This window comes from Equus asinus, chromosome 1 (genome assembly GCF_041296235.1).
Source record: "Equus asinus isolate D_3611 breed Donkey chromosome 1, EquAss-T2T_v2, whole genome shotgun sequence".
Taxonomy (NCBI): Eukaryota; Metazoa; Chordata; class Mammalia; order Perissodactyla; family Equidae; genus Equus; species Equus asinus.
Window position 1 is genome coordinate 176,832,162 of NC_091790.1, and position 26,574 is coordinate 176,858,735.

Consider the following 26,574-nt stretch of genomic DNA (forward strand, 5'->3'; position numbering starts at 1 on the left):
TTTGCAATGCTTGTACGTAGTCTAGGTGGAGCCCCTCTTGGACCATTAGAAAACAACTCACTTTGTTTTTTAGCCTGGATTATCATGGTCTACATCACAAATCCCAGAAAATAAAGAGCTCTGGGCAGCTTCTCCCCAGGACAGTAGCTGAACACAGCTTTTATAAATTCCCTAATGCTTCACTTATTTTCCCTTCATGTTGTTTTTAGTACAAATGAACAGTAAACAAACAAAGTCAGGAAGCATTTCAATAAACAGGAAATCTGTCTTACAATGATAATTTTCACCATCCCAACAACTGTAACAAAAAGAACCAGATTTGGAGATTATCCTGGACTTGAACCGTTGCCCATGTGTATCCAAGGCAAACTAACTGAGCACAGAGCTGGATATTGATCGTGTAAGACACTGATCCTCACATGCTTTGTGGCCCAGCTCTAAATGAAATTAAAGGAAATGGATACCCTTGGTCATATGGGGATGTAACCCCAATCACATGTAAACTTCTTGAGAGAAGAGCTTGGTTTGAAGCAAGATCAATGGTTAACCTCCAGTAACCAGATTTTAAACATCTAAAGATAATCGCTGTTTGAGAAGATGATTGGATATGGTGCTATATTGAAGTTAGGTAAGAAAAGCTAAAAGCACTTCTATTTTGTAACATTATTGTTAATAAGCAGAAGCTAAATGAGACCAAACTTATGATCCCATTTAATCTTCTCAACAACCTGATGAGCTAAGTACTTTTATTATTCCCATTTTACAGGTGAGGAGACTGAGGCTTAAGGAAATTAAATAAATTATAGCAGCTCATGTAATATTAAGCAGCAGAGCCAGAATTTGAACCAAGGTCTTTCTGCCTAGAAAGCTCATGCTTTTAATGATAGATTGACTCTTAATTTCCAAATGAGAACCATTATTTTAACATTTTAACTGATGCTTAAAATACAGATAGCTCTAAAAGTCATGAAAAATTATCTATTCAAATAGAACTTGGATATTTATCAAGGAATTCTCATAAAAAGGAAACTTCACAGTAGCTTAGCTAAATGGCTTTTAAGAAATTTTAAAATATATGTGAATCATGTGAAATGAAGGGGAAATGGTAGACATGGGAAGAAAAGCAGGACACGGAGTGACTTAAGGCAATTCTCAATAGACAATTACACCAGTGGTAACTGAATCATAAGCTTAACTTTCAGCACAGAGAAGATGACCAAAGCCAAAACTTTGAACACTTGTTTTGAAAGTGTGTCATTTATTCCATACCCTCTTTCTCAGAAAATGCAGCACTTACTTCTCTCTGAAAAAAATTCCAAGCATGAGTAAGCCACCGGTATCTAGGTAAGCCATAGTTTGTCATTCTGGCTTTCAAAGTGACCATGTCTGACCACTGTACTGGAACCTGGAGATAAAAAATAAAGTATCAACAACTGGAATACACAAACACACACAGTCAGACACAAATACGTTCACATGTTCACAGACACAATCACTCATAGACCCATACACATACTCACACAGACTCGGAATGTATTGCAATCGACAAATACTATTTTAAATTTATATTTGTTTGTGGCCTAAATTAAGCTCAAGGTTACTAAACACTTAATGAACAATCTCTATGTGTATATTTTCATACTAAATGAGGGGGTACTTCATATTAAGCAAAAAATGCAAAATCATTTAATGTCAATATCAGGCTCAAAAAAATCACAAAACAAGTGGTTTACATCTCTCTCTCTCTCTCTCGCTCGCTCGCTCTCTCTCTTAGATACACCTGAACTGCTCTTCGTACCAAATGATCCTGCAGAGAAATGCCCCTTGATTTGATGTCATAATGCTATGAAGTTGTTCTTTGAAGTGACTGCAGATTATGGTACTAAAATAAAGGGAAAAGAATTAAGAAGGGAAAGAGTTCAGCTCAAGTCAAGCCTCACTCTAGAACAAATTTGTAAATACCTTTTCAAAGTTGGATTTTGGAGACATGCTAGAATTTTAGAGAGAATAGTTCTCTAATAAAAGCATTTTTTCTGCTTCTATTCTCAAGTCACCTAGCATCATCTCCCTTAACGAACAGTTTAGTCATGACAGCGCCTCAGGTACACAATGCAACGGTTGGCCAGAAATCCTGTCAGCATTATCACGCGGTGTTTTATCTACAGTGCCACGGGAGAACTTGAGGCACACAAATCCTAGTCCCACCACTTATGTGGTATTACCTTTGGAATACGTAAGTGGGAAACTGGACAGACATCCACATTTGATCTATGAAGTAACACAGACCAGGCTCAGTTGAGCAAGCTTGATGCTGACTCAAGATTAGAATTATTGTGAAATCTTATTTATTTATTTTTTTGTGTGAGAAAGACTGGCCCTGAGCTAAAACCTGTTGCCAATCTTCCTCTATTTTATGTGGGATCCTGCCACCGCATGGTTTGATGAGCAGTGCTAGGTCTGTGCCCAGGATCCGAACCTGCGAATGCCAGGCTGCCGAAGCAGAGCATGTGAACTTAACCACAACATTGCCAGGCTGGCCCCTGAAATCTTATTTTTAAAACTAGTAATAGCAATAGAAGTAGTTTAAAAATTCCTGACCACAGAAATTCTTCATTTTTCTCCTTTGTTAATTTTCTTTTTTGTTACTTGGAAATGCACAATATAAAAGAAAGCACCCCAACACTTGGGCACACAACTTTTTCTCCAAATAATGAGCTGATTGGGTATAGTTTGTGTTCATATGATTTCAACAAAGTTTAGGGAACTAATTGAAGTTCAAGCTACTCACCATAAATTATTAGCTCATACCCTATTGAGCATAAAATAAATGGAAGTGAAATAAATTCTCTAGAAATATATAGTCTGAAACAATATTATTGACAGATTGCATCTAGAGAAGGACTAACAAATAGGAGGTGAACATGTATAAACAACAGAAACAGCAAAGAAATAGACTGTCAGTGTCAAATCTCTTGATTTGGTTATTAGAATAGTCTTATTTTTAATTTTATTTTCCAAAATAAACAAAAATTGTTTCTCCCTTATGGCCACAATCAATGTGAGACCAAATATGGCAAGAAATAGAGGAGATCAATGAGGTTCTGGCACAAAATACTGCGATCTGGCGATAAAGAAAAACACACATTTACTGGCTCTTTGCATGGAACAGCTAAGAGCACAAAGCCCATTCTATGTGAAGGCTGGGTTCTGCAAAATTTGGCAGATAATAAACTTTAATGGCACTTTTCATTCACACTGCTATTAGTGCAAGAGCAATAAAAATCTTCTGACAAACTTTTTTTCTAAAGGACTACTTTCCACATTTCACTTTTAAACAGTCCTTGTTCTATCCTGGCGACTTAATGGGGAAGATTTACGCAAGCAAAACAGTGATGTCTGCCCTCAACTGAAATGTCAGTGTGCACCCATCTAGTACCACTGGGATACTAAGAAGATATTTGCAGTTCACACCTTAACAGAACAGAAGAAAGTGTCTAAACAAGTATAAATTCCATTCCATTTGCTCAAGTTTCTTCAAATTATATTAGAATCCACACATTTCCTTTCAAATACCTTAAGTTAATTCATTTTGAACTTGCTATGACCTAGGAGATTTATCAAATATTGGTATGACAGAGCACTATACAAACTATTTTAAAAATCTACAGAGGGGCTGACCCCACGGCCTGGTGGTTAAGTTCAGCACGCTCCACTTTAGTGGCCCGGGTTCGGTTCCCAGTGCAGACCTATACCACTCGTCAGCCATGCTGTGGTGGTGACCCACATACAAAACAGAGCAAGACTGGCACAAATGTTAGCTCAGGGCAAATCTTCCTCAGCAAAAAAAAAAAAAAGAAAGAAAGAAAACAAAGAAAACGTTTCTTAAAAACATCTACAGAAATTAAACTCATATCTAAAAAGCTTTAATTATCAAAAAGAAGAATATCAAAAGCTGAGGGGAGGGGATCAAGAATTAACTACACAATTTACTATCTATTGCTTCAATGTCAAGGAGATATATGTATTTTTTGAAAACAGAAAAAATTAAGAGAGACCATCTCTTTACAAATAAAACAGAAACTGAGTCCCGGGAACCAATTACTTTTTCTCTCCCCTACATAAACAAAATTTCTAAGGATGGAGTGAAAATATGATTCTCAAAGACAGCAAGAGAATTTCTATTTTATTGGGAAATTTAGTTTTGAAGAAAATTCTTTTTTTTTTTTTTTTTTGAGGAAGATTAGCCCTGAGCTAACTACTGCCAGTCCTCCTCTTTTTGCTGAGGAAGCCTGGAGCTTAGCTAACATCATGCCCATCTTCCTCTACTTTATATGTGGGACGCCTACCACAGCATGGTGTGCCAAGCGGTGCCATGTCCACACCCAGGATCTGAACCAGTGAACCCCGGGCCGCCAAGAAGCGGAACCTGCGAACTTAACCGCTGTGCCACTGGGCCGGTCCCAGAAATTCTTAACTTTATATTAAACTAGTTAGAACCTGCTCTGACTTTTCAATTTTTAATAGAGAAAAAAATAATCATAAAGTCTGTCTTCTTCCTGAGAGTTGTCATACATTGGAAGCATGAGTGTTTTCAGAAGCATTCAGATGCGTGGCAGTCCCAAAGTGCCGTTTCCATGCAAATTGCAGTAAGCAGAGTACTCACTAGTCTGCAATTACTACTTCGTATTCAAGGCAGTCTCACAGTACAGTGGCAGATTCACCACAGAATCTATAATAACTGCATCGGTACCAGAAACGACTTCAATTTTCTTACAAAACTGCCGAAATGCCTCTCTGAGACAAATACAAAATAATCTTCTTCTCTTCTGAAGAGCTTTTAAATTTTAAAATATTGAAGACTCACCTGAGAAATATGTCACAAGTACAAATGCTCAGGCCCCGCCCCTCTCCCTCTGCCTCTCCCTCTATTCTGATTTAGTAGATCTGGCCTAGAACCCTACCATGTATTTTTTGTGTGGTTTTTTTTGGTGAGGAAGATTGTCACTGAGCTAACATCTGTAGCAACCTTCCTCTATTTTGTATGCAGGATGCCGCTACAGCGTGGCTTGACAAGCAGTGGATAGGTCCACGTCCAGGATCTGAACCCGTGAACTCCAGGTCCCTGAAATGGAGCATGCGAACTTAACAGCTATGCCACCAGGTTGACCCCTAAAATGTGCGTTTTTAATATTCGCCCTGGGTGACTCCTGCTGTAGACAATCCAAGGACTACATGTTGAAACACACCATCTTCCTGAAACAGAGTCATTTTGTGACACTTACGGTGGAAAAATCTGCCTGGCACCATGAAAATGGCCAGCAATCACAGACACGTGATGGTGCTTGACCTCATTGGTGATAAATGCACCAATTTTCACCAGTGAAGTTAGTAAACATTAAATGAGTAATAATGCCCAATGCGAGCAAAGGTGAAGCACAAGTGGTAAACCGATCCTGACCGGTCTTATCTGAAGACTGAGAAACTCTGATCCTTATTCGTTCCAACATAGCTATAAAAGTTGTTCCAGCAGTTTCAATTGATAAAATGAATAAGGAAAATGCTGAAGAGCTGTTTTCATGAAGCCAAGTCTCAAACTCTGAGAGTATTTCTAGAGTGAGGTAAACACACGGCAACTCTTCAAGTACACTTCTTAAACTGAAAGACAGGGGCCGGCCCCATGACCCAGCAGTTAAATTCGCGTGCTCCGCTTTGGTGGCCCAGGGTTTCGCTGGTTTGGGATCCTGGGCGCGGACATGGCACCACTCATCAAGCCATGCTGAGGTGGCGTCCCACATGCCACAACTAGAAGGACCCACAACTAAAAATATACAGCTAGGTACCAGGAGGCTTTGGGGAGAAAAGGGAAAAATAAAAATCTTAAAAAAAAAGTGGAAGGTGGTTCAGCGGGTCACAAACAGGAGATGCTCACTTCCCAGTCCTCAGTGGACAGCTGCAGGGAGCAGTTTAGAAGGCTATCATGTCGATTTTCAAGCTTTCTCAGATCCTGTTGCAAATGCGAATCTTTTCTATTATATACTCCGAAGTTGGTAAAATTATTTTAGAGCATATATTATTTTCAGTCTATTATATTCCTCTTTAAGCAATCTGTGGAATTAAAGATATATAGTATACCAAGTGAAATATTACAAATTATGGTTTGGAATTATGCTTTAGACGGAAAAAAATGTTACTTTTCAGAAGTATTGGGATTATTCACTATTATCATACAGTATAAACATTCAAATTAACACTCATGTGCCTAAATCCAAATAGTATCCAAAGTATCTGATTTAAAGGTTGGACTGGATATTGTTTCAGATTGGGATTATATCCCATTTTGAACTCACCATTACTTCCTGCTCATACGTCCAAACACCACAAGCCAGCTCTACACAGAAAATGACAAGCAAACTTCCAAAGTACTGTAGAAGAACAGAAAATGAATGCTGTTAGGATAGAGTCAAAGTAAAATATGCTCATCAGAGACAAGCCAAATACCATTCAGTGTTGTTTATCTGATGGACAAGAAAACAGAGGCACATAATCAAGAAGCTCCCTCGGGAGGAGAGGGGAAGAATTGGAGTAAATTTAGAGACAGCTGCAGACAACATTCAATACTCACCTAAGTGGGCCATTTGGATAGTGCTCTATTTATCGAGTACTTTCATAATTAACTCATTCAAGAACCTTGGGAAATGAATAGAACTACTTCATTTTACAAATGAGAAAATTAATGCAAAAAATACACAAAGTGATTTGCTCAAGAATGTGCATGGTAAATTCTGGAGAGCTGGACCATTGTGGCCGTGTGCTGGGTGCTATATCTTGACACCTCCAGTTGTGGGGGTAGCTTTACAGAAACAAGTAGTAAAAGTTTGGGAAAGAATGAGCTCTCTCAAAGTTCTCTTCACTAATTCCAGCAGAAAAACACAGCACCACTGCTTTCATGGATCTTCCACTCTGTTTATGGTGCCAGGTCAGAGTTGGGGTACTGGGTAGTGATTATTGATTATCGATTATTCCTCTTCACTGGAATGACTGCTCCAGTAAGGCAGGAAATTTCTTGTGTTCCTTATCACAGAGTAGGTGCTCAATAAATACATGTTACATAAAAGAATAAATGAAAACAAAGCAGAGTGATATGACAGTAAGAGACCAGCAGCTGCCTTGGACTGAGGAAAGGCCTCTTATGAAGGTGATCTTTAAGATGAGTCAGTAGTGACAAGGAGAAGGCAATGCTGATAAGACTTGTGGAAAAGCAATCCAGGAAGAGGAAATGTCAAGTGCAAGGCCACTTGTCTGGGTGAGCCAGTTAAGAACTCAGTGGAGCACAGAACTAACTGCAGCACAGAAGCAGGTGGGATGCTTACAGGGAGCGCAAGCAGAGGATGCTGAGAGGTGCAGAGAGCCAGAGCTTCCTGGGCCATAGAGAGGGTTTTGGGTTTTATTCCAAGTGTAATTGAAATCCATTAGCGGGTGACATGTTGTGACATGCATTATAAAAACATAATTCTGGGTGTTTTGTGAAAAATGATTTGTAGGGAAGCAAGTGTATGATCAGAGGAACTAAATAAAAGATTGCTGAACTAGGACATTAGCAAGGAAAGGGGAAAAAGCAGACCAATTTACAATTGTGAGCCATCAAGACTTGAACGTTGAGTTTCTTTGCTCATAATTTTTGCCAGAAAAGGGAAAGGGGAAATACAAGATATAGAAAATTGAGCTGATTTTCTACTACTTCCATGATATTTCCCTTATGATTTAAAAATATAAATCATGGGGCCAGCCCCATGGCTGAGTGGTTGAGTTCATGCACTCTGCTTTGGTGGCCCAGGGTTTTGCCGGTTCAGATCCTGGGCATGGACCTAGCACCACTCATCAAGCCACAGTGAGGTGGCGTCCCACAAAGCAGAGCCAGAAGGATCTACAATTAGAACATACAACTATGTACTGAGGGGCTTTGGAGAGAAGAAGAAAAACAAAAAAGAAGATTGGCAACAGATGTTAGCTCAGGTGCCAATCTTTAAAAAAAATATATACATATATAAATCACCACTATTAGTTTTCATTTGTTTCTTTCATATAAAAAACAAACAATACATAGCTGCATAATCTCTTAGACAACAACATGGCGTAAAAATAATAATTGGTTCAAAAGATCAAGTAATATTTTCTTAAGGGGATCCCATTGTTCAAGCACTTTTATTTTCAGTATAAGTAGTTCTCTTGGTCAGCTTCACTCTACTCAGATATTATGTGCAAGTGTTGCCTTACTTTAAAGATTTTAGCCTTGAAATGATGATTAGAAGAGATTTTGCGAACACGGGACTCCATGTCAGTTTTTATCCAAACACTCTTTAATGTTTAAGATGATTTTTAGACATGAACGATACTATATTTTCACCTTACATGACAAAGAAACCAAATGTTCAATAATTATATGCTCAATCAATTTCCTTTTCCTTAATAAGATCCTACAAAAGAATGAGACTCTAGAGAAAAATTACACTATGGGATATTTTTGCTTTCTCAGATCCCTAACCTAAATTCTTTGCAAAATTGATGTCTACTTACAATGAAAACCAAAACAGCCCCTGAAAGGGCAAGATTCCGCCAAGACAAAACACGGACATGAACAAGAATTATGTGTGCTGTTGCTGGAAAGAAAATAGGAGATACCCTGACTTTGCCCTGGGGATAAATAACCATGCAGATTTCTGGATTGATTTTATACCCTTTTAAATCCCACTTGAGTCATCTCTCTTGTTTCTTTGCCTCCTGGAGTCACCGACCAGTTTATGGTCTGTGCTGCACCGGCAGAAAGGCCCCCAACACAGGGCCACGGGCAAGTGCCCGGATATATGCAATACACGCAATATCTGAGTATGTCTGCCAGACCTATGGAGTCAAACCACAGAGCAATAACTACAGGCATGACATCACCTCTGACCTTGTAAGTGAGCTTCACAATGGGCTAGCATTTCCATAACTTAAGCCTCCCCAGGAATGCATATATATAGCACATACAGCTGAAACAATCTCTCATTACAAACTCAAAACTGCAATTACCAATATGGGAAGGAGGGGGTCCCTATGCGCTGGACACTCTCTTAACTCTGGAAAAACTCTAAAATGACTGTATCTTTCAGATTTCCAAAGGTCTCATTTGATGCTAGTTCTCTCATATAAAACAATTCCTCTGTCTTTATTCCGCTTACATTCAGGAGCACAGATTTACTTGACTTTCAGATTGAAAATCCAAGTTTCATCAGCATTATAAAACACTGCTGGAACAAACTAAATCTAAAACTTAATTCAAATAAAATTTTTTTTACAAATGATGCTGGAGTTCATGGTCAGCTGTCGTTGCTTTGTTGTCATTGCATGAGCCTGACAAAATCAGTCTTTGAATTCCAAGGAAAACTTTAAATGTCAAATCCACCCTCAATACAACATACATAGATCAACCCCATTTACCCCTATGTTTTCTTTTTCAGTGAGCTCTGAGTCCTGGATAAAGTTATCCTCATATTGATTATTGCACAGAGTCACTCTGCCACTACTTAGTCTAAGGGCTAGATCTGAGTGAGGCATCTATAAAACATGGTGTCAATCCATAGTTTCAAAAGAACAAAACTAGCAAACAATTAAGCAACAGCTCCCACTGAACTTGGTTATGGTATGAAGCGTACCTACATATCCCATTTCACTACAGAACTGTCTGTTGTCTTTAACATTACTGGAAACATTTATATATCTCCCCTAATGGTGTCAGCTTGTGTCTCTCATGCTCTGACTTTCCCAGTGCACACGGTTTAATGAGATGGTCTGTCCCAACCTTGTTTGCAGAGCAACTTGCCGCTCTCTTTTCCTCAAGTGCTGTCCTTCTAGAACGGTGGAAAGAGCTCTGAATGTGGAGTTGGAAGATTACAGTTCAAACCCCGCTCTGAAACACACTCTGTGATCTTTGGCAAATCCTTAAATTGCCCTGGCTTAAGTCTGCTCATCTGTATAATGAAGATAAAAATAAAGCCTCCTTTCCTGTTATCGTCAAGGTTGATTTGATACAAGCTTTGAAAACTTTTAAGTTTTAAATTTGTCAAGTATTATACAAATGCCCTTCTGAATTAGTTGGTGAAATACATCCAGCATCGACTTGTCCTTTCTCCCTGTACATAGCCTTCATTACCTGCAACGGGCCACAGTTTCTTCTTCATCACTGTTTTACAGTATTTCATCTCTTTACCCATTTTACTTTTCTCCTTCCCTCTGTGTATCAAAGCTTCCTTCTCTGCTGTACATCAGGCCCCAGCAGAGGCTTCAACTTTTAAACCAGTTGGTGGCCTCACCTACAAGTCACAATGCTCACTTAACTGCCAGACCATTGGTTCTGGCTGGCAGGGATCTTGTCCTTAAACAGTATTTTATCCCCAGTGCCTAAGCAGTACCTGTCACACAGCAAGTATTCAATAAATGTCAGTGGAAATAATGATCAGCTTCCCAACTAAAGACCAATTTCAGATTTCCTAGAGATTCTCTGACTAATTTAACCCTGAGTTTCTTGTTAATGTTGGACTCCCCTTGACTTCTGCTGACACATTTCTATTTTAAATATTGCCTCTCTGTATTACCATTGTCTTTCTGGTGGATTATTCTATGATAATCCAGTGTGCCTTTAAACATTTAAGACAATTTACCCTGCTAAAGAAAAGGAACAATACACAGACTCTCCCCATCTTTCTGAGCTACTAACTACTAAACATTTTAAATAAACTAAGAATGGTAAAGAGTGTGTTTATACAAGGAAATTAGAATGAAATTATTTGCATAACAAACTATTTTATTGCTTTAAAAATTATTCAGTGCAGAGTTCCCTAAAATAGCTAAGCTCCTCTAATGCAATTAAACTAAAATTGGTGTCTATGAATACATTTTATCCCTAAACGTATGTTCATGAAAAAACTGCATCAAGTAAAGCAAGGTGGTGATAGGATACACCTCCAAATGATGCAATTAATTAGTGATTTTTTCCAGCAAATCTCTCAAGCTAAGAATAATTACCTTTCACTTCAAGAATGAGTGCCCTCAGTGGGTTAGATAAAAGCAGATTAGATAAAACCTTGTAAGTGAAATTGCTTTGCTGACTGGTTTTCTTTGAAACCATACAGATGGGAAGAACCCAGGCTTTGAAATAAAACGGACCTGGCTTCAGATTCTGGCTCCTTTACATACCAGTTGGATGACCTTGGGCAAACCAGTAAGGCTCAGTTTCCTCATTCACAAAATGAGAATGCTAAAATTACCTTGCAGCGTTTTGCTAAGGATTCAATCATGTAAAGGGCTGTCACAGAGTAAGCACTACCTACATGGTAGCCATTATTAACCACACCATAGTATCTACTAGAATATAAACTCCGTGAGGACCAGAGGTATCATTCAATTCTAAACACTTAACATGCTGCCTGGGATAGAGCACTTACTCACTGCATATTTCTTGACTACCTGTAACTAGGATTGGAGGAGGACAGCGAGTAAAACTGTTCGCCTCATCCTAAAACTATCAGGGTCGCTCTCAGTCAAGGACATCTAATCTCACAAGCTATTTGATTAAATCTTTAGTAAAATCCCTGTCCAGTGAGAATATAGCTGGTATTTTTCAAAACATCTTTATTAGGAAACTGAAGCAGGAAGTGTGGGGAGGGTGGGGAATCTAACTTCTTTTTAAAAAATGCTGAAATCAATTCGTCTGTTATTCCAGACAAAGGTTGGCCACAGAATGGCAAGAATGGCATAGGTTCCTAGTCCCTTTGTCCACTGGAAGTATTCTAGGAGGAAGGGAAGGGTGTGAAATCTCACCTTCCTATTTAAGTCCTTGGTGACTTGCAGACAAATGCATCCCTCAATAGAAATAAAGGGGATTCATTCCCCCTATTAAAGGTTATTTCATCTCATTGTATGTATACAGACAAAACAGTAAAATCTCAAGGAGGTTCTTTCTTAAAGAAACACTTATTTATAAAAATGATCTGGCTCCCTGACACCCACACCCCCAAGATTTCCCCCTAAAGAAAGCAGATTAAACACATTCATTTATCCCTTCTCCCTTTTGAAACTTCACTAAAACAACAACAAAGAGATAGTTTAAAAGGCATAAATAAACCCAGAGATAAAGAAAAAGGAAAAGGAGACAACAGTAAATATATTTTGGAAGTTGCAAAGAAGATGAGTGGCAAATTTCCTAGCAGTCCCCCAAAAGCTGAAGGGTTGACAGTCGTGGGGAAAGCCGGAAACACCCTGCCTCACACTGCAGAGGCCCCAAAATACTCAGGTATTGGCAGCCCTGGAAACTTCTGGAAGTGTATGAAGATAGGGATAAAAATAGGACAAGTTGCTGAAAACTCGTTCAGGAAGAAGTTAGAGCCCTCAGCTCACCTTCCCCACACTGTGTAGCTGGATGACTACCCACGCCCACCAATATAGAAGTTGGAAGGCTTATTCTGTGGGGAAAGTAAAACAGAGTCTCGGGCCTGGGGACACTTGGTACAGTGGAGGATAAAGTACAGTACTGGAAATAGAGAAGTGAAGTTCAAATTTACATACCTTTTCCATAAAGGTTCAAAACTCAATTCAAATCAAAATTGCATTGGATTTCTCCATAGAATACCGGAAGCTAGAGGACGGTGGAAGAGTGTCTTCAAAATTCTGAGGGAAAAGTGATTGCCAACCTACAATTCTATAGCCATCAAAATTAACATGTAAGGGTATATAAAGCCATTTTTACGCATGCAAGCTTTTTAAAAAAGGTATCTCCTCTGTACGCTTTTGCAGGAAACTACTGGAAGATGTGCTCCCTAGAATGAGAGACTAAACAGAGAAGGACAATGACTCGGACTGCAGGAAACAAGGGAGACAAAGGAAATCCCAGAATGGTAGTAAAGGGATATCCCATGACGGCAACAGCTTCAGCAGGTCTAGACTAGAGCGGGGCTAGAATGCTCTAAGAGAATTCTTTTAAAAAAAAATCATCAGTAGGATGCCCAAAATATTTAAATACATAAAGAGAAAACTTACACTGGGGGGAGTTAGAGTTGAATTAGACAGAAATACACAGAAAACGGAGTATTAATTTCAAGAAAAACAAAGTACTATTCCAGAAAGAAGTAAATCCAGCATTTATGTGGCCCAGCTGCGAACAGCATTTACCTCGTGACGATCAGGTAAACACTGACCTAACCAACATTATGATACATCCGCAATGAGCGCCATAGGAAGCATGCATGGGTGGGGGGGCCTGAGGCAGGGAAGGGTGCCAGTTCTGCATCTTCCATAAGGAGTCAATGGATAGTGCTTAAAACGGAAAACTGAAAGAATGAGAAGAGTTACAAAAACATGAGATTTAGAGATGTGGAAGTAAATTCCAACGGAATCTGCTAAAAAAAAGTTGAAAGCGATTGCCTCTTAGGAATGGAAAACAGTAGGGATAAAGAACTACTATTTTTCATAATAAGCCTTTTAGAATGAAATTACCTCTGTGAATCACGCTAATAAAAGTAAAAACAAAATTAAAACAAACAATAGCCCCCCTGAAGCCTTGATACCAAGGAGAAAAAGGTTGATAGCTGAAGGATTTTACATAGTTTAATGTGGAAATAGTTACTCAAAAAAGGCTGAAAATTGTAAGTAGACCAATTATACTTCTTGGTTATTGGGACAAAGCGGGTGGGTGACTTTATCCTGAGATACCACTATTCTTCTGCTAAATGTTCCTTCAGTAGTTCAAAATAGGAGTGCTATAAAAGATACAAAAAATGTATATACTTAAATGTGATTTATAGACCCCACCCAGAGGTCTCTTTCACTAGACTCTGTTTGGAAATTTGGATCTCTCCTGCAACTTTGCTTATTAAAACCACACATACAATCTGCTCAAATCAGTATGAGATGGATTATTTTCCATAATAGTTCATTTTAGTCACAAAATTATAAAGCTCAAAATTCCAAGTTATGGGCAATTTCATTCAATGAGAAGGCCTGGATTTACTTTATTTGCAGAAGTGATATACATATATATATGTGTGTATGTATATATAATCAAGTATTGTGAGTATATAAAATTAAAATTATATAAAAACTATGGAAAAAATCAAATATACTTATATGTATATATGTATATACACAAACGTGTGTTTAAGAGTGAATACACACAGGTGTGAATGCACAAATCATTTATTTTGCCAGAGATTTACATACATTATATCATTTACTTCTCAAAAATATTACAAAAAATATCATTATCTCTATTTTTTAAAAATAGAAAATGGAGCTAGCTACATTCATCCATGATTGAGAGGCAATGAACACTAACTCTTTCAAAGCACAGGTTCTGGAGCCAAGCTGGATTCAGACCCCAGCTCTACCATGTAATAGTTGGGCAAATCACTTAACCTTTCTGTGTCTCAGTGCCCTCATCTGGAAAATGGGCACAACAATAGTGCCAGCCTCATAGCATAGTTGGGCGAATTGAATGAGTCAATACACGTAAAGCACATGTAATAGCGGCTGCCACAGAGTACGTATTACATTAGGGATGTTGTTAGTGGTGTTAGCAATGCCTCATGATCCATCCACTATAGATCCCCAGCTTCTGAACACCATGCACACAAGTACATGTTCACACAAGTACATATAAAACCTTTCTTGTCTTTGAACTAAGGAGGAATGACCAAAAACCCCTATCTTCCCATTTTTTACGTTTTCCAGCAGAAAAAAAGAAGACCACCAATAATATCAAAATTTTAAGGATGGCAAAAAATTCCTTTTTCCTTCCACCTAACATGGCTAGTTAAAGGCACACATGCTGCTTTAATTGCTATGGCAAAATCCTTGACAAATTATATCAACAATTCCACCTCCTCCATACTAGGTTGAACTTATACTAAGTCAGCCAGATCGGCTTCTTTTAAAACATTAAAATTAATTTTTGTTCTTATTCACATTTTACAATTTTTATAATGAAGTATGGTGCTGTATAGCCAATGAGCGCTTAACAGTTCATTAAAGGGAACTTTTAGAAAAGCACTAATAAATGAAAGTGATTTATTTTTTTACATATTTATTTCTTTACTGTTAATCACAGATATTAAAATTTCTAAGAAAGTAATATTAGCTTTTGTATAAAATATTCAAATAATTTTCACTTTGGGCAGAATAGATTTATGTTTAATTTTTGATTTCTAACTTTTATCACTGTAATAAAAACAAAAAGCAATCTGCCCTAACAAAGCCAATCAATTTATTGAGTGCTTACCTTTACTGAGAATATTAAACTTTACAAGCAGTTGAGAAATACAGGAAAAGAGAACTTTTATAGAACATATATTCTATTAATATTAAACTTATCTTCATTCTATCCAGCTTTATAGAGAAAAGACTCTGAGATAGATACTATCTAAAGGAAACAAAAATTCCATATCCAGCCTACCACAAATAGACAAAGCAGTTATTTTCCAATCTGTTTTTCTATATAAACGCCAAGTGGAAAAGAATTTTTACATTAAAACAAAATTGTAATGTCTTCCTTGAACACTTTTATACAAGTCTCTCTGTGCAAGCAAGCAGATAATCAATCTAGTATCACAGAACCTCCTCAGGAAGAATATATTCCACTGAGAGAAAAGGAAAAATTATAAACACTGTAAAAGTTATTTTAACCTGCTACTCTCTTAACTTATAACTAAAAACTCAGATTGTTTTTTCCTAAGTAACATTCAACATAAATTGAAACCACAAAAGTCAGATTTGCTTAGGAAAATTAATACAACCTGAGATTCGCCTCCCCAAAATAAAAACCGTTTTAAAATATAACATACTTTACTGGACATTTTAATATTTTAAAAACATGGTGCCTTTTGACTCCTATCTACATGCTACATAACCAACACTTTCAATAAACAAGAAGTTTGATTAAAGGCCTGCATTCACTAAATGATAAATGATAAACTCCAGTCCCCACCCTGTCAAATACTAAACTCTGCAAGTTTTCAGTGCTAAGTATCTCTATGGCAGTTGTTTATTTTTCCTTTCCCGGTGATTGGAGGTTTAAAAATATTATATTACTTATAGTTAGTAAATAAGAGAATTCCAGTGCCAAATATTTGTACAAGATAATGGAACAGCCGACATTCTGTTAAGAATCCACTGGGACTGAACTACTAACAGTCCAAGAGCACTTGCTGCTTAAAACACACATCCCCAGAAAGCCTGTGCTGTAACCTGGTCTCAGAGCGAAGTCATAGCAGACATAGGCTTGGTACTTTCCGAAGGCCAATTATTCACCACGTTCTATGTCTGTCTATAAATTTTTCAATGAAAAGGCATTAAATTAAATTAATTACCATTAAATATCCTTTCTTTTAAGAATCATAAATGGAATAAGCTCAGTCTAACTTAGAAAAAGCTAGAACTATAAACCAGTCTTTGAAGAAACAAAGTGTGTAACTCCTGAGCCCATGCAGAAATTCAAGCTAAAGGAAGAAAGTATTGGTATGCTGTGGTCCTTTGTTCATGCACCCATTTGAACAAATATACAAGAATATTTCAAATAATGTATCTTAATTTACTCCCCTTTTGAATTTTATTTACACTGTAATTGCTGAGCTAACTTCTTTATCAAAGATGTTGGTGAATTACTAAGTGTCAAATTAGTAAGTGTTTGCTTCATGTGCTGTTCCAACTATTACACAGAATTGTGTTACACCAGCATCTGAGGGATTTAGTCAGGGGCTATGAGTTCCCAGGGTCAATGATCTATATCATGAGAGGTAAAGCATTAAGGGCAAGGCAATAAAGTAGCTGGACAAGCTAGACAGGCCACCATGTATATAGTTTCTGTCGCTTTGCAAGCTAGGTCAGCTAAAGTCTGCATGCACAACCACATCTCAAAAGATTTACAGGGTGTTACTGGTCTCTGAAGGGGCTGTCTCTACATATCATTGGGCCATTCTTCAGAATTCGAGACAGGAGCCCCCATCACCAGAACCTGCACGGAAAGTACAAAGAAGGAGCCTTAGAAATATCCTAAGAAACACAGCCAAAATAACACCAGACTCAATTCTCCAGATTGAAGCCCTCGCTCAGACCCAACCAAATGTGGCCAGATCCCTTCCAAAGACAAGAAGGGCATGAGTTCATTATTGCAGGCACCTTTATGACAAGACCCTTTATAAGACAACAGGTTAGGAAATTGAATACTTTTAAAGATGATGTTTTATTAGGTAGAAAGGGAACTCCTACTTCAATATCTGCCAATAACTTTTGAACCTATCTATAACTCTGTCTGTGAAAGTTGTTTCTTCTAAATCACATTCTTTTCACTGTTTTATCTTTTTTTAGACAAGATAGACACTTTAACTTATTTTTGTATATTCTCCAGAATAACCACAAACATATCTCTTTTAAGAGTACTAAACGAAAATTTTCCTTTAAGTTTTACAAATCCACTGACACAAATATTACAAGTGGAGAGGTTTGTTTGTTTTCTCTTTTTTTGATAAGTCTATTCAAGCAAAAACACTTCCTTCCTGAACCAAAAATATATTTTCTTCCTTAAAAAAAGAAAGTATAAGAACATAACCCGATTCACAGTCATGCTTAATGTTCAGGGAAAGAAAACCACATGTGATTCATGATAAAATCGTTAAATTCTCACCAAAGTTGCCCAAACATCAGTAATACGGTCTAATTGACAGAAGGAACATTTTGAATTAAACAGCATGAATCATAGAACAATTTTAAAGAAATGCACTTTTGTTATAGTAAATATTTGAGCTATAAACAATATTGAAAAGCCAAGATCCTTGAATACCTCATTTTATAAACAGATCAACCATGGTTTGAAAGGAGCATATCCATTATCTGTAGGTAAAGGCTTCTAACAGGCTTGAAAAGTTTGTTCTCAAACAAGTTAAGCAGTTCTACCACAGTCCTCTGATAGCAGTCAATTGTTTATGGAACTTTTTTCCCCAGAGGCTGGAAAATGGCTGCAGCATTCCAAAGAACTCCTGTCCTAACCATCCACAACAGTCCTGGATGCTGGCTTGTCTCCCTAAGGGCATCTTAGCCTGGCACCCTGTGCCTGTTTAGCTTGACAACTATAATTTTGCTACTAAACCTGAACTAAACATCCAGATTAGCAGAATTTGTTTATAATGTACATCCGGAAAAAAAATTCTAAAACATTAGATAGACTTCTCCCACATGAAGACTTTTATTCCTGCATCCGTAAAGGCACATCATTAGAATAAAAGTAGTGTGTCTTCCATTCTCTCTTCCACCATTGAAAAGGTTCGCTAAATGTGAAGCCCCCTTAGCCCAGAGTGGCAAGACCAGTAGCTATTTTCTCCCAGATAAATGAGCAAAAAGGCCCAGAAGCAAGCAAGAAGAGACACTGCTACCAGGGTTATGCAGCAGAAGAGAAATCAGATCACATCACTCTTCAGCTCATGAAACTTCAAGCTGCAAAGTACGTAGGCACGATATTCAAGACTCTTCGTAATTTGGTCCTAGGTCACCCTGGCAACTCTCAGCCCTGCATACCTGGTACACATCTACCCTATGACCAACACAGGCCCTTCTCCAACACACCAAAAGCTTCCGAGTCTTATACAATTCCTCCCTCCATAGCCTTTCAATTCCTCAAAAATGCCTTGCCGCGCTCCCCGCAAGGCCCTTCCATAAACCATCGCCTAACCAGGTCCACCATTCACCAACCATCGTCACTTTGTTTCTCCTATTAGATCTCAGCTCAAACCCTTCCTCAAGTGCCTTTATTAAATGTTCTCAGTAGAACAAGGCTATTGTTCCAGAGAGTTCTTCTAAAGTACCTTTAATAACGCAAAGAGAGAACTTTTAAAATTAAAATATTTTAATTACAAAAGGCAATCCTCTCATGATCTCATTAAAAGTTATCAGTCCATGTCTTCAACTCAGCTGTGCAAACCCGGCACAGAACTTGAAATTTCAAAATATCTTAAATGTTTGTTTCATAGAAGAGACACTGCAAAAATTCATATTTTTACTTGATAGAAACAATTCTTACATTGGCAACTATCAACTAACAAAATTCCTATCTTCTTTAAGACAATGTTTTTAAAATGTCTTCATGGTTGCAATCATTTTGAGGAAATTTGTAGCTTCCAAATTCTAAAGTTTTAAAGCTAAAATAATGGTAATGTAAGGAAACTCAGGAATGACTACTTATTTTCGAATAATTCAAATGTATTGCTTAGCAGGAATACTAAATGATACGAGCACAGTGTTTACACATTTTAAATAAAATTTAAATTAGTGTTTCTGTCATGTGAGCTGAGAAGATTCATCTTAATCTGAGCATATAACCAGGTCCTGTTATCACCCTTTATCTGAAAAAGGGGAAAGACGTATGAATGATGATTCTGAAAAAGTAAGTTTTTTAAATTTATGAAATTTCATGAAAAAAGCATAACTTCAATTCATAAGCTATTATTTAGTCATCAAGTTCATTAGACATTGCAAATAAAGTAAATATTGAACACCATTTTTCTACAAAGTTTATCTGAAAGCTACTTTCCCCACTGGCCTAAACGACTTAATTCTGTCATCACTTACATGTGTTATTTGCGTCTTATTTTCACTCTCTGTAAACTTAGGGACACTGTTTCCTGAGTCATCTAGACAGCTATATGATTTTTTTATTTGTCTTTAATTTTTTATTATATAGTATTTCACACAAACAAAATATATACACACACACATTATAAGGTGTACAGAATAATAAAATAAACAGCCTCCTCTTCACCATCCATCTTAAGAAACAGTATGTTACCAATTAGACAGTTATATGAGTTTAAATGCATATTTACCATTTTATGTTTGCCAAAGGAAGTCCAATAGTCTGACAGGGTGGGAGCAGAGGAGAAAGCAAAAACACTTCACAATTACTGAATTTGCCTCAAGGTAGCATTTGCCGAACTGGTGGCCAGTATTCACAGCTGGAGCAAGCCTTTCAAAAGCATATGCTGCCAGAGAAATACCCGGCTTTGAACTCAGCACAGAGTAAGGACATTCATCAAATCAATGGATATAGAGTTATATGGCTTATATTTAACGACAATTATCTCAAATGTCTATATTAAGAAACAGAACATAATAAAGTTTACAATGCTTACTAATCACAGAGGACGCCTAAATTATGCAAAGAACAAAAATACAAATACTTGGCCCATGGATACTTCAAACTCTGAAGTAAGCGAAAAGTCCAATGAGTGCTCAAAATCCTGTCACAGAGACCCAACACTAAGGCCATGAATCTCACACAACTGTCCTGGTCCCTAGTCCCCAATGTGACATTTACTTTTAAAGACATCTGCTCACATGCTTTTACAGGGAACAGGTAGAGGCAGTCAAACCAACATCACTTAAGAAACAGAAACGGTCACGGAGTTCTGTCCTGGGCTCCCGTGCACACAAAAACTAGATGTGCAAACCGAGCCTCTGGCTCCAGAAATGCCTAAATCATCTTCAGTTCGCTTGAGGTTTTTGTGACTTTAACAAGTAAGTGTAAAAACGACAGCTTTTAAAAAATTCTCATTAATATGTCAAAATAAATGCATGTATTGAAGGGATATGTTTCTACTGTATGAAAAATGCATAAATGTTGAATAATAAACCATTTCCTGATGTCAATCAAGTAATACAAACATTACTATCAGGTGCAATTCTTTATCCATTATTCTATCTCAGCAAGGTCTACTGAATTCAGCCGCCATTCTCCAGTTCCAAAGTCTTAGTTCAGACCCCACCCAAGGCTTCTGAGGACTGTAGGTAACCATTAACAGGGCTTCCTAGTGCCACCAGCCCTAAATGTTCTCATTTCATCCCATGCTAGAAACACCCATTGGCTCTCGACAGTAAGAGGGATAACATCAGACTCTCCTACAAAGACCTTCCCAATTGGACGACTCCATGCTCTTCTCATTGCGCACTGATGCCATAGCCACCCTGAATTTCTAAGTTTTGCTAAACTGCCATGTTCCTTCACTCCTCCATGTCTTTGCATACACGCTTCATGTTGCTCTAAGGCCCGTCCCTCCCTTCTTCCACCAGAAAACTCTCACATTTTCAATATCTAGATCAAAGGAAGACTCTCCTATGAAACCTGTCAGAAGTCTCCAACCGCTCCTTATTCTGTGTTGCCACAGTAATTTATTTATAACTTTAATACTGTATTTTGCTTTGCTATTTTCTTTGTATTGTACCCTTTCATCTTTGCATTTCAAGTGTCTGTCACAGACTGGGTACTCAATATATGTTTAAGGAGGAACAAGGAAAGAAAAGGAGAACAGAAAGGAAGGAAAGGAGAAACAGTTTGATTCTTTGACAGGATAAGAGAGAACTATGGCAGAATTTTGAGTTCCTTTTATAATAAGGACATTAAAAGATTATATTTCTAAAAGTTAAATGACTACTGAATGCCTTGGAATTATAAAGGAAGCATATTTAAGTCTTATAGAAATAATGCCAGTAATTAATTAAGTGTACTGCAGTAGTGGTGTGGCGGAGTGAAACAGCATGGGCTTTGAGCAAATATAGTCAGATTTGAATGTTAATGACAGCAAGTAGCAGCTGCGTATCTTTGGGACCCCTGCTTCTCCCCATCTGTAAATAAGTCTAACCATATAAAGTTGCTGTATTTTCTAAGAAATCAGAGTAAAACACTGGGAAGATGCTGAACATGCGTCAATGATATGATGGATTTTGATTTAGAAATAAAGTTGTTAGGCTATCTCAATCAAAACTATAAACAGAAAATAGTAAAGATATATAACTTCATAGTTTAATTTTAACTTATTGGCTATGGCTAGCTAATAATGATAAAATTTATAACTACTTAAAAGAAGGCCTTAAACAGAGTCTGAAGAAAATTAATTACTACTTAAAGATAGTCCAGTTTTACATTATGATTTTAAACAACAAAAAACCGAGGATGATCAATAATTCCTTCATGGCCATTAAAAATTTACTTGATTTCCATTAAGAGAATCATTTCAAATCTGGGTCCATCACTGTATATTTTAAGAAATCTTTAAAAACTGCTTCCGTACAATCATAAGCCATATGCAAATTCTCTGGAATAATAAAATTGAAAAAAAAGAAGACTTCCCTTTTAAACCCAAGGCTCTGGTCTCAAACATGGGAGGGGTAGCCAACCTAATTTCTGACCAGCACTTGACTAGCTATGCTTTGCTGGCAGTTGAGCATATATTAGCATCAAACTGACAAACGACCTTCTCCTGATGGTGACATTCCGCTTTTGTCAATATTGTAAACATGTCTGTTCAATCTGTTTACGTTCCCCCTGAGCTGGCACCACTTTCTTAATGCCTATGTTAATAGCAAGGTAGAATTGCAATAACAAATGAATTTCATTTAGTCTACAGCTAAAAGCCTTGGGAAGTACCCATCTAAGGCTTAAAACCAATTTCCATTTAGCTTCAATTTCTCTGTTAAGGAGAGAAGGAATTTCTACTACTGAAATTACTTTGAAAGTCATGGCATATTCGAGTTTATTTTCCTAGTCATTTTTGGCTTGTTTTCTCAATATAATCAGAACTTAATTATTCTTGATGTCCGCATATAAATATATAGAAGTTTCTGTTCTATGACAGTTTCATATTTATTAAGAACAAATCTAGTTGGAGTAGGGTTGCCAGATTCAGCAAATAAAAATACAGAATGCCCATTTAACTTTGAGTTTCAAATAAACAATGTATAATGTTTTAATACATGTATATCCTAAATACTGCATGGAACATACTAAAATATTATTCATTGTTTATCTGAAATCCAAATTTAATTGGATGTCCTGTATTTTATTTGGGAAACTTAAATTAGGGTGTTTTAACAACTTGCATCAATAAGTCAATAGAAGGGTCAAATTCACGACCAAGTTTCACCAGAAATGTTTTCCTATGGATGGCCTCTTAGCCTGCAGAGTTGGTTTTTTGGGGGGTTGGGGTTGGGGTGGAAGGGCAAGTTGGTTATAAAGACCTGTTTTGAGGCTTTTTCACTTTTCTTTTTTTTTTTTTTTGAGAAAGATTAGCCCTGAACTGAGCTAACATCTGCTGCCAATCCTCCTCTTTTTGCTGAGGAAGACTGGCCCTGAGCTAACATCCGTGCCCATTTTCCTCCACTTTATACGTGGGACGTCTGCCACAGCATGGCTTGACAAGCAGTGCGTAGGTCCCACACCCAGGATCTGAACTGGCGAACCCAGGGCTGCCGAAGCAGAACATGCGAACTTAACTGCTGTGCTACCGGGCCGGCCCCCTTTCTCACTTTTTCTTGATCAGTCTGATGAATAAGGCCATTTTGACTGTTGCTTGAGCAGCACCATAGCCCAGCTGCCAGCTCGTCTTTTAGTAATCATTCAACAGATATGGCAGCTCTAAGATACTGGTTGTCTTAAAAAAAAAAAAAAGCTTCTGGTTTACAGGTATTAAAAGTGAAAAAAGACTTTGAATCCAGGGAACTCGAGAAGTCGGACTGAATACATTGAGCTTGTTTAAATATTTACATCCAAAATAAAAGTAAGGAACTTCTTTAAAAAGAAATTTTTAATTAGGATAAAAAGCTAAAGGACACAAAGGAAGAAACCATGAGAGTTGCCTTGTAAATATTTGCCAGAGACCTAATATCATGTCGTATTTTGCATTAGTTCCCACCCCCACTCCCCAACTCAACAAGCCATTCCCTTGTAGTCTAAACCTATTCAACAGCCAGGCTCCTCCTTTAAAATCTCACTATCTCATTATCAGCACATCTGCTAGCCGGTACTACTCACACTGTTCTAATTTCCCGTCCATTATTCAACTTAATAAAATTGATTAAAGCAATAGACAAGGTGAATGTTCATATTATCAAGTTGTTTGTAGTCTGGTAGTTTGGGCTAGTCATGAAAAAACGAAATTTAATAGAAATACCATATGACCCAGTTATCTCTCTACTGGGTATTTATGCAAAGAACTGGAAATAAACCATTCAAAGAGACTTATGCACTCCTATGTTCATTGCAGCATTATTCACAATAGCCAGATGTGGAACCAATCCAAGTGCCCATCAACTGATGAATGGATAAAGAAGGAGTGGTATATAGAGACAATGGAATACTCCTCGGCCATAAAAAAAACTAAAATCGTCCCATTTTCAACAACATGGATGGACATCAAGGGTATTATGTTAAGCAAAATAAGCCAGACAGAGAAAAACACTGTACAATTTCACCCATATGTGGAAAATAAACAAACACATGGACAAAGAGAAAAGATTAGTGGTTATAAGAGGGGAAGGGGGTTGGGGGTGGGCATAAGGGGTAAAGGGGCACATATATATGGTGACTGACAAATAATAATGTACAACTGAAATTTCACAATGTGATAAACTATTATGACCTCAATAAAATTTGTTAAAAACCCAAAACCCTCAATTCTAGAGTGGTCATGACCCAATTAAAAAAAACAAAAAGGAAATTTATAACAAGAGAAATGCACTGGACTTCAAAGCTTGAGAAGCCTTTATTAGAGACATCAGTAAAGGCCCAATGAGAGTGGGCTTGGCAGTAGGAAATGCTGAGGTCTGAATTAAAGCTCTATCTGTTACTGCTGAGTGACTTTGGACATCTTACTGAACCTCTCTGAACCTCACTTATAATTATCTATCTTGGATGATTATTGTCAGGTTTAACATGAAAGACCATAGGAAAAATTTTTTATACAATGTGAGATATGTTTATAAGCATTTAGGAAAAGGCAGCAATTATAGAGTAAAATAGTGAAGTTGCTACAAATAATCTTGTTGGAACTAGATTGCCATGGTCTGAATACCAGATTCTCCATTTACTAGCTATGAAAACAGGCAAATCACTTAGCCAATCTGTGCCTCATTTCCTCATCTATTATGAGAATTATAATACTATCGGTCTCGGAATTGTGGAGAGGACAAAATTAATTAATTCTTGTAAAAATCTTCATTAAAAAATTCATGTAAATCTCTACAGCATAAGTACCTGAGAAATGTTAACCAGTTTGATTATCATCATCACCTTTGTCATTATTATGATTTCAGGAGGTAGCATTTCAGACAAGCCTTAACAGGCTGGTAGTATCAAAACAAAAGTATTAAGAAGAAATTCCCAGCTACGGGGACAGCAAGAGTAAGAGCAGGGAAAAACAGAGCAACAAAAGCTTGTCAAGGGTCAGAAAATACACTTTGAACAGAGAATAATGAAGCATGTTAGAAAGCTAAAAATGATAGATGAAGCCTTGATTGTAGAAAAGCTTGATGCAAGATTGAGGCTTCTCTAAATACTTCACTACCCAACCAGGGGTCTTTCAAGTTTTCAGAACAGAGGAGTCATGTGATCATCGTTGCAGTCTATTAACGTAGCAGCATTGGTTTTGCATAAGTTAGAAGGAGACAACAGAGGCAGGAAGTTTAGGTAAGGGGCTCTGCACTGTTTCCGCAAGAAGTCAGGAGAGCCTGAACCTGAGCATTCCAAATAAGAGTCGAAAAGAGAGGACTGGCTCCTGAGAACATACAGGACTTTGCAACTGTTTGGAGAAGGCCATGGAAAGCAAGCCAGAGACGCAGATCAGGTGCAGCTTGGTTATGACTGACAGGTAATTGGGAGTTGAGACCCACAGATCATTCTTTAGCAAGGGAAAAGCTGTCAAAGGCTGCTTTGTGAAAAAGACCACATCCAACAAGCAAAGGTGGGGAGGGGCAGGAATAAAGCCGCTGCATCAATCTATGCTCATCATTCTCCTAGAGGAGGTGCTGACCCCTTAGGGCTGAGTTTGGAGCTCCTCCTCTCTGACCTCAGAGCACCCAGTGTAAACTGTATTAGAGATCTTATGAGGGAGTAATGGAATTATCTGTCTATCATACACACTGATCTGATGGCAAAAACCAGTAGTGCCTATATCCTCAATAGTATTTGAAGAATGAATGAATGAACAAGTTAGCTGCCCTTAGAACCTCAGTCCTCCAAGTCACCTTTGCATCATAAGGCTCTTTCCAGCCTCACAGACTAGCGTCTCACGCACAAGTTTCTATGACTCATCCTGCCTTGAGTAGAAACCAAACTACTTTGTTCTTTGTCAATCTACTTTACCAGCATTCAAGTAGCCTAATGGGATGCATAAATGGTTTTCAAAATGTGTTTCTAAAAGTCTTTGAGGTTCCATGAAATATGCTCTCCCACCCTACCCCATCCCACAGTCCAGGGACCATCCAGAGTCATACAAGCTGGGAGGGTTAGCAGGGAGAGAACAGCAGCCATACTTAAATTGGTTGTGTAAATGGGACATCACTGTAAGACTGCGATTTTAGAAAAGGATTCTGAGATTTTTTTTTAAGTTTAAAATACTTTATCCACCCTTTAAATTACAAGTTTCACATAAAGTAAATCCTTGGGGCCAGCCCTGTGACACAGCCGTTAAGTATGCACGTTCCACTTCGGCAGGCCAGGGCTCTCCAGTT

General features: G+C 37.7%; 1 protein-coding gene across 5 annotated transcripts in view; it reads right to left on the bottom strand.

Moving 5' to 3' along the window:
• The window catches only part of TSPAN12 (tetraspanin 12), a 112,007-nt gene that overhangs the window by 22,330 nt on the left and 63,103 nt on the right, over positions 1-26,574 (bottom strand). For all 5 annotated transcript variants that reach the window (XM_070512415.1, XM_070512414.1, XM_070512429.1 and 2 more), the window contains 2 exons: positions 6,348-6,422; positions 1,298-1,405 (listed from right to left, as the gene is read on the bottom strand). In XM_070512415.1, coding sequence (XP_070368516.1) covers positions 1,298-1,405; positions 6,348-6,422 — 183 coding nt within the window. The remainder of the gene's footprint in view (positions 1-1,297; positions 1,406-6,347; positions 6,423-26,574) is intronic.